Raw genomic sequence first — 8,461 nt, 5'->3', positions numbered from 1 at the left:
GGGTTGCCTATGGCCAACAAGTTCTGCTTCCACTTGAGGGCATACAGACCCCCCAGATGCCCACACTCAGCCAAGGACATGTAGACCCACTCAGACACAACGCAGAGCTCACCCACAGAGACCCCCATACAGGCAGACACAGGCCCACACACGTACATGTCCTAACAGGCACACACACACAGGAACACACCATGTACACACACAGGGTGGGGCATGAGACCCACCAAGACACCTATGTTCACAGATAAGGGTGCCCAGGCCCATAGTGACTCCCAGACAGAGGCACAGATGCCCTCAGTGCCCTCTGCCCGAAGACCTGGGCACACCCAGAGGCCCCTGCATGGATCCCTTCCTGACACACAGGCGCACACGTGCCTCAGCCGCCCACTGAGGAGTCTGCCTGGGTAAGTGAATGCTGAGGAGACCCTGGGACAGCCGACTGCAGGCGCTACTGCAGCTCAGGGGAAGGTGGGGCCTGCCTTCCGGGCTCCACGTCAGCAAGGGGGATCCGCCTCCCTCCCTCACCAGCATCAGCACCGACACCAGGCTGGGAACCTCGCAGCCGGGGCTGAGGCAGCCAGCAGGGCAGGTCTTGAAACTCCTGAAACCTCAGCTGGAGGTCTGTCAGTGAGGACCGCACCTCGCCCTCCATCCCTGCGACTGCCTGTACTGGCCAAAACCAGGAACACACCAAGGCTACCAACTTCTGGACTCGAAGCACTGGACAGGTCAGTGGAGAGAAGAGTAGCTGGACCAGCAGGGTCTGCAGCATCTCTCGGGAGGGTGTGAGGGAGGGTGCAGACTCCAAGACCCCTGAGGGAAGGACCTTCAGATTCAAGGGAGCCAGAGATGAGCTTGGGAGGTGTGTTTCCAAAGGCACCGCTTGATTCTACGCAGCCCGTGCAGCTGCGGGTTGCTGGGGCAGGGACGGATCCACATCTCCTCTTCCCAGGAGGGTGGCCAGCAGCTGCTCTCTGCGGGAGGAGGGAACTGATCTGCTGAAGTCTCACCAGGAAGAGGCGGGAGGAGGCCCCCACACACCCCACCAGGCTCCCTCTGGCCCCATGTCCTTGACCTGGCAAAGTGGCCGCAGTCTCTGCCAGAGAACCTGGAGTGGCTGTGCCCTAACAGACGGCCGGATCTCAAAGTCTCTCGTTGTTTTTCTTTCCTAGAATCCAGCCCAAGGAGGCCCCCAACAAGATACCCAACTCCAAGGCACCTCGCACCTGCCCAGGGCGCAAATCGTCAACGGTCCCAGCTACAATGCAGGCCGCTGGGCACCCAGAGCCCCTTGACAGCAGGGGCTCCTTCTCCCTCCCCACGATGGGTGCCAACGTCTCTCAGGACAATGGCACTGGCCACAATGCCACCTTCTCCGAGCCGCTGCCGTTCCTCTATGTGCTCCTGCCCGCCGTGTACTCCGGGATCTGTGCTGTGGGGCTGACTGGCAACACGGCCGTCATCCTTGTAATCCTGAGGGCGCCCAAGATGAAAACGGTGACCAACGTGTTCATCCTGAACCTGGCCGTCGCCGACGGGCTCTTCACGCTGGTACTGCCCGTCAACATCGCGGAGCACCTGCTGCAGTACTGGCCCTTCGGGGAGCTGCTCTGCAAGCTGGTGCTGGCCGTCGACCACTACAACATCTTCTCCAGCATCTACTTCCTAGCCGTGATGAGCGTGGACCGATACCTGGTGGTGCTGGCCACCGTGAGGTCCCGCCACATGCCCTGGCGCACCTACCGGGGGGCGAAGGTCGCCAGCCTGTGTGTCTGGCTGGGCGTCACGGTCCTGGTTCTGCCCTTCTTCTCTTTCGCTGGCGTCTACAGCAATGAGCTGCAGGTCCCAAGCTGTGGGCTGAGCTTCCCGTGGCCCGAGCGGGTCTGGTTCAAGGCCAGCCGTGTCTACACGTTGGTCCTGGGCTTCGTGCTGCCCGTGTGCACCATCTGTGTGCTCTACACAGACCTCCTGCGCAGGCTGCGGGCCGTGCGGCTCCGCTCTGGAGCCAAGGCTCTAGGCAAGGCCAGGCGGAAGGTGACCGTCCTGGTCCTCGTCGTGCTGGCCGTGTGCCTCCTCTGCTGGACGCCCTTCCACCTGGCCTCTGTCGTGGCCCTGACCACGGACCTGCCCCAGACCCCACTGGTCATCAGCATGTCCTACGTCATCACCAGCCTCAGCTACGCCAACTCGTGCCTGAACCCCTTCCTCTACGCCTTTCTAGATGACAACTTCCGGAAGAACTTCCGCAGCATATTGCGGTGCTGAAGGGCCTGGGCGCCATCACCCCCATCATCATCATCACCCCCATCATCATCACCCCCATCATCATCACCCCCATCATCACCCCCATCATCATCACCCCCACCCCCACCATCACCCCCACCACCCCCATCATCACCCCCAACCCCACCACCTCCCCCATCATCACCCCCACCATCACGCCCACCCCCATCACCCCCATCATCATGCCCATCATCACGCCCATCATCACCCCCCATCATCACCCCCATCATCATCACCCCCACCATCACCCCCCATCACCACCCCCATCATCACGCCCACCATCACCCCCCACCACCCCCACCATCACGCCCACCCCCACCATCACCCCCACCATCACCCCCCATCACCACGCCCATCATCACCCCCCATCATCATCACGCCCATCATCATCACGCCCACCCCATCACGCCCAACCCCCCACCACCCCCATCATCATGCCCACCATCACCCCCACCACCACCCCCATCATCATCACCCCCACCATCACCCCCCATCACCACGCCCATCATCACCCCCATCATCATCACCCCCACCCCCACCATCACCCCCACCACCCCCACCACCCCCATCGTCACCCCCATCATCACCCCCAACCCCACCACCTCCCCCATCATCACCCCCACCATCACGCCCACCCCCATCACCCCCATCATCACCCCCATCATCACGCCCACCACCACCCCATCATCACGCCCACCATCACACCCACCCCATCACGCCCACCATCACCCCCACCACCACCCCCATCATCACCCCCACCATCACCCCCACCATCACGCCCACCACCACCCCCATCATCACGCCCATCACGCCCACCCCCCCATCACGCCCACCATCACCCCCACCACCACCCCCATCATCACCCCCACCACCACCCCCATCATCACCCCCATCATCACCCCCATCATCACCCCCACCATCACCCCCATCATCATCACGCCCATCATCACGCCCACCCCCACCATCACGCCCACTCCCATCATCACGCCCACCCCCACCACCACCCCCACCATCACCATCATCACGCCCACCCCCATCATCACACCCATCATCACACCCACCCCCACCACCACCCCCATCATCACGCCCACCCCCATCATCATCATGCCCACCCCGTCATCACACCCCCATCATCATGCCCACCCCCATCATCACGCCCACCCCCACCAACACCCCCATCATCATGCCCACCCCCATCACCACGCCCATCATCACCCCCACCCCCACCATCACCCCCATCATCACCACCCCATCATCACGCCCACCCCCACCACCACCCCCATCATCACGCCCACCCCCCACCACCACCATCACCCCCACCACCACCCCCATCATCACGCCCATCATCATGCCCACCCCCCCATCACATCCACCATCACGCCCACCCCCACCATCACCCCCATCATCACGCCCATCATCATGCCCACCCCCACCCAGTTCCGGCTGTCTCTTTCAGGGGACACCAGGCCTGTTCACATCCCAGTGCTGTCCTCTCCACGCAGGGAGACACAGACCCTCACACGCTGGCCACCAGACCTACAGACAGCCGTGGGCATATACCTCCCATGTCTCTGCTTCCTGGACAGCCCCTGGGTGGACAGCAGCAGGGATCCAGGTCCTGGCAGAGGCCCCCACACAGCAAGCATCCCGGGCCCACTTACCCACGAGAGACGGACAGATGGACAAGCCCCTTGGAAGGCTCTGGGACTCAGGATCCCTAATGACAGTGATCGGGAGGGGAGGGAACCTGAACTGTGATCTTGACCTGGGCCAGCGCCATGTTACATAGTCTCTCCGCAAGATGGGGTTGGGAGGTGGTAAGTGCGGGCACCTCAGGCAGCAGCGATGCTGTGTTGCTGCAAAGGCGGACACCTGCACCAAATGAAGGACACCTGCACCACATGAGACCAAGAAATCCACTCTCGTGGCCTGAAGCCCAAGTGGAGTTCCAGCAGGAGGCCCAGCCCCGCCGTGCCCATGTGCCATGGCCTGTGCTGCTGTGTTCCCCCTGCTGTGGCCGACGGTCCTCTCCATGGCCTGTACCCGCCCTGCTGTGTCCGACGGTCCTCTCCATGGCCTGTGCTCCCCTGTACCCCCCTGCTGTGGCCGACGGTCCTCTCCATGGCCTGTGCTCCCCTGTGCCCCCCTGCTGTGGCCGACGGTCCTCTCCATGGCCTGTGCTCCCCTGTACCCCCCTGCTGTGGCCGACGGTCCTCGCCATGGCCTGTGCTCCCCTGTACCCCCCTGCTGTGGCCGACGGTCCTCGCCATGGCCTGTGCTCCCCTGTACCCCCCTGCTGTGGCCGACGGTCCTCGCCATGGCCTGTGCTCCCCTGTACCCCCCTGCTGTGGCCGACGGTCCTCGCCATGGCCTGTGCTCCCCTGTACCCCCCTGCTGTGGCCGACGGTCCTCGCCATAGCCTGTGCTCCCCTTTACCCCCCCCGCTGTGGCCGATGCTCCTCTCATACTTTACTAGAGGCTACAGGGCCCTTTTGCCAGGACCTCTGGGCCACCACAGCCTAGGGACCATCCATCACTTGGACAGGCTGGCACCTGGAACTCTCTCTCCCGGGGTGTGGCCAGGGGCTTGTAATCAGCCAGCAGGAGCTGCATGCTGAAACCCTGGTGGGGGCAGGGTGAGGGGTGGTAATGAAATGCAGGCAGCTCAGATACCACTGACTGTCAGGTGGGAGGGGCCAGGGGTTGGTCCCAGGTGTGCTGTGGCCAGGCCCCGACTCTTGGCCCCATGGCTCTCAGCTGGTTCCATGCCTGGCATTCCAGCCTGGCAGTGAGGTGTGAGTGTTCTGGGTTGGTTTCAGTCCTCATGACCCAGAGCTCTGATCAATCTGTCCAGCTGGCACACAGGACCCACCATTCACCGCCCCACGAGGTGTCCCAGGGTGTATGCCCACCTCCACCCATCCACCAAGTACTCCAGCGTTCCAGCCCACTCGGCTCAGGCCTGCAGCAGTGCCCCTCCTCCGTGCTAGCCAGCCAAACACGCCAGGGCCATCTCCATCCACTTATCCTCCCTGACAACATTGTATTAGATATCTGTTGCTGAATAACAAATTTCTCCAAAACTTAGCCGCTTAAAACAACTTCTACTATTTCACAGCTTCTGTGGTTCAAGAATTAAAGTGGCTTTTTGGGTGCTTCTGGCTCAGGGTCTCTCCTGAGGTTGCAGTCAGGACGTTGGCCCAGGCCCTGGCCCTCTGAAGGCTGGGCAGGGGCTGGGGTATCTTCTTCTGAGAAGTCTTCCTTCCATGGCTATGGGCAGGAGGCCTCTGCTCCTCAACACATGGATGCTTCAGGGGCTGAGTGTCCTCGAAACATGGCACTGGGTCCCCCAGAGCCAGCGACCCAGGGGGGAGCCAGCGACCCAGGGGGGAGCCAGCGACCCAGGGGGGAGCCAGCGACCCAGGGGGGAGCCAAGAGGAAGCCTCAATACATTTGAGGCCAAGATTCCGAAGCCACTTGCTTTCCCTTCTACTACATTCAGTGCATTGGAAGCAAGTCACATGTCCAGCCCACACTCGGGGGCTGTAGACGGTTTATTTTTCTTTTGCTTCCATTTTTTTTTTAATTGACAAGGGATCTCACTCTGCTGCCCAGGCTGGAGTGCTGTGGTGCGGTCACGGCTCACTGCAGCTTCGACTTCCTGAGCTCAAGCAATCCCCCCACATCAGGCTCTGGAGTAGCTGGGACTACATGCGTGCGCCACCACGCCAGGCAAATTTTTTTTTTTTTTTGAAAGACGGGGTCTCACTATGTTGCCCAGGCTGGTCTCAAACTCCTGGGCTCAAGTGATCCTCCTGCCTCAGCCTCCCAAAGTGCTGGGATTACAGGCATGAGCCCAGTCTGTGGGCAATTTTTAAGCCACCACCAACACCGACACCGCAGGAAGAACAAGCTGTCCCTGGATTTGTTTCCTGGCTGCGCTGCAGTCACACCTCGCAAAGCAGCAGCACGGCAGCCTGACTGCGCTCTGCACGCTGTTACTGTGCCCCGGAGCCCCTTGAGGAGACAAGTGAGACTGTGTTTCCGAGACACCCGCTCCAAGCCCGCGGCAGAGCCAGGTGTGAGGCGTAATGAGCAAGTGAACAACGAGGGGCGGGCAGGAGAGGCCCGGGAGTGGGAGTGTGCGCAAGGCAGGACTGAGGGTGAGCACCGCGGGGTGGGGGGCGGAGGGGGCGGGGGAGCTTAAGGAGCGCCCAGGCAAGAGCCCCTACAGCCCTCAGGGCCGAGGTCTCCCTCCCTGCCCCCAGTTTGCCCTCCGGCCCCAGCCGGACATCTCTGCTGCAGAGAAGGCGCCAACCAGGATTCCTCCAAAGAACCCGGACCCCTTCTTACCTCGGGCGTCTCCTATCCCCATCCACAGACCAGCAATGGGATCCTCAGCGTCTTCTCCGCGGGGACCAGGCAGATCAGGCACAGCCAAAGGGTCTGCAGACCGCCCCGCAGCCAGCCGGGAGGGAGGGGCGGGCGAGCTCTCCCCGGGAGGCGGGCCCTCCCCCACCGCGGACCTCCTGACACGGGGCGGGGTGGGCGCGGGGCAGGGGCCACACTGAGCGGCTCAGCCCGCCCCGTCTCCACGCTCTGGGCTCCTGGTCCCAGGGAGAGCCTGGCCCCGCCACCCACTTTAAGACCCCGCTAGTCACCGCGGTTCCCACCGCAGCGCCCTGGGCCCCAAGGCTGGGCCCGCGTGAGCCCACAGCGCCCCCTGGAGGGAGGGTCCGACGCCGCTGCTGAACCCCCGCCTTCCTGAGGTCGGACGCGACCCGGGACCCTCCCGGGCGCCCCAGCCTTCCCCCACAACCCCACAAAGAGGGTTCTGCGCTCCCCTTTGCACACGGAAGGAAACTGAGGCTCAGAAAAGCCAGGCGACTTGACCAAGCCCGACAGCAGAGGTGGGTTGGGGGAGCCGGGGGCTGGAGAGGAGACCCAGGGTGCGGTCAGAGGAGGGGTGGAGTGGGCCGGGGTGGAACCCAGTCCTGGAGGGCAAGGGAGCTAGTCAGCTTCCAACGCCCCCCAACTCCTCCTACGGCCCTTGGCCCCTGTCTGGCCAGCTCCTTCTGGAAGACACTAGCTGTGGGCTTAGCCCTGGATCCACACCCACCCGAAGACAGGACAGTCAGTACCATGTGTGAGCCTCCTCTACCAAGACCATACCATCTCCCGGGCCCAAGGGCACAGTAACTGCCCCGGTGCAGCCTCTCCCTCCCATATTGTCCCTTGATGCTAAATTTTTGCTTTAATGGCAATGTGTTTATTATGAATTATTTGCGTTCCTCCAAAATTTGCATTTTGAAATCTCAGCCCCCCAAGCTGATGGTATCAGGACAGGGGGGCCTTTGGGAGATGACAGGTCATGACGGCAGAGCCCTCCTGAATGGGATGAGTGCCTTTAGGAAAGGCACGCTCTCGAGCTGTCAAACCCATGTCATGATATAGTGAGAAGATGGCCCTCTGCAGCCTGGGAGCGGGTCTTCCCCGGAACCTGACCGTGCCTGCACCTGATCTCAGATCTCCAGCCTCCAGAACCATGAGAAATAAACATCTGATGTCTCTATTGCCACTGAGTCTATGGTACTTTGCTATAGCAGTCCAGGATAAGACAGTGTCTGTCATTCAAACCTATAGAAAATCCTACAGAACTTGCCCATCTGCCCATGCCCTGGAGACGAGTACTTGGACTGGAGTGTGCCCGTGCCCACCCTCCAAAGCTGCTCTGTTTTGCAGGTCAGCCTGGGCTGAACTGGGCCAAACAGGAACCAGGAGGCAGATGTCTATGGCAAGAGTGTACCCAGCCCCAGAGGAGGCAGTCTGCTCATCCTTCACCAAAACTCCCCTCAGATCTGCTCAAGGAAGGGGAAATGAGCAGGAGCAGGGGTTCTTCTGAGATGAAATGGGGGGAAGAAAACCCTGCATCCTGGGTGGGAGCAGCACCCTCCCACTGGATCCTCAGGAAACCTCTCTTTCCAGGGGGCAGGGGAGAGGTGCAGCCATCGGTTGTTTAGAGAGAAACCGTGTGTGCTGAAGAAAAGGTAACAGCCCGGCCAACACACCATTAACTGGCTTCAACTCTCCCCAGGGTTGCAGCCTCCTGGGGGACGCTTCACTGAGGGCAGAGCCCAGCCTGTTGAGCAGCACAGAACAGGTACAAGAATTCAGCCTA

General features: G+C 61.6%; 1 protein-coding gene and 1 long non-coding RNA gene across 3 annotated transcripts; both read left to right on the top strand.

Moving 5' to 3' along the window:
• NPBWR2 (neuropeptides B and W receptor 2) lies at nt 1-2,385 on the top strand. Its single transcript, XM_003809940.6, has 2 exons — nt 1-728; nt 1,173-2,385. Exon 2 carries the CDS (start codon nt 1,264-1,266, stop codon nt 2,263-2,265), a length of 1,002 nt encoding a protein of 333 aa, XP_003809988.3. The 5' UTR covers nt 1-728; nt 1,173-1,263; the 3' UTR covers nt 2,266-2,385.
• Nucleotides 2,386-5,635: 3,250 nt separating this feature from the next.
• Nucleotides 5,636-8,438, top strand: LOC134729701 (uncharacterized). Of its 2 annotated transcripts, none has more exons than XR_010111038.1 (3): nt 5,636-6,362; nt 6,665-7,193; nt 7,738-8,438. It is a non-coding gene; the product is annotated as an uncharacterized LOC134729701 (long non-coding RNA). The 2 variants fall into 2 exon arrangements; XR_010111037.1 differs by having other exon boundaries at nt 5,636-6,446.
• The last annotated feature ends 23 nt before the right edge of the window (nt 8,439-8,461 follow it).

The sequence above is a fragment of the Pan paniscus genome, chromosome 21, assembly GCF_029289425.2.
Source record: "Pan paniscus chromosome 21, NHGRI_mPanPan1-v2.0_pri, whole genome shotgun sequence".
NCBI classification, from domain to species: Eukaryota; Metazoa; Chordata; class Mammalia; order Primates; family Hominidae; genus Pan; species Pan paniscus.
Note: the sequence above shows the minus strand (reverse complement) of the source record. Positions and strands in the feature narration are given on the sequence as shown.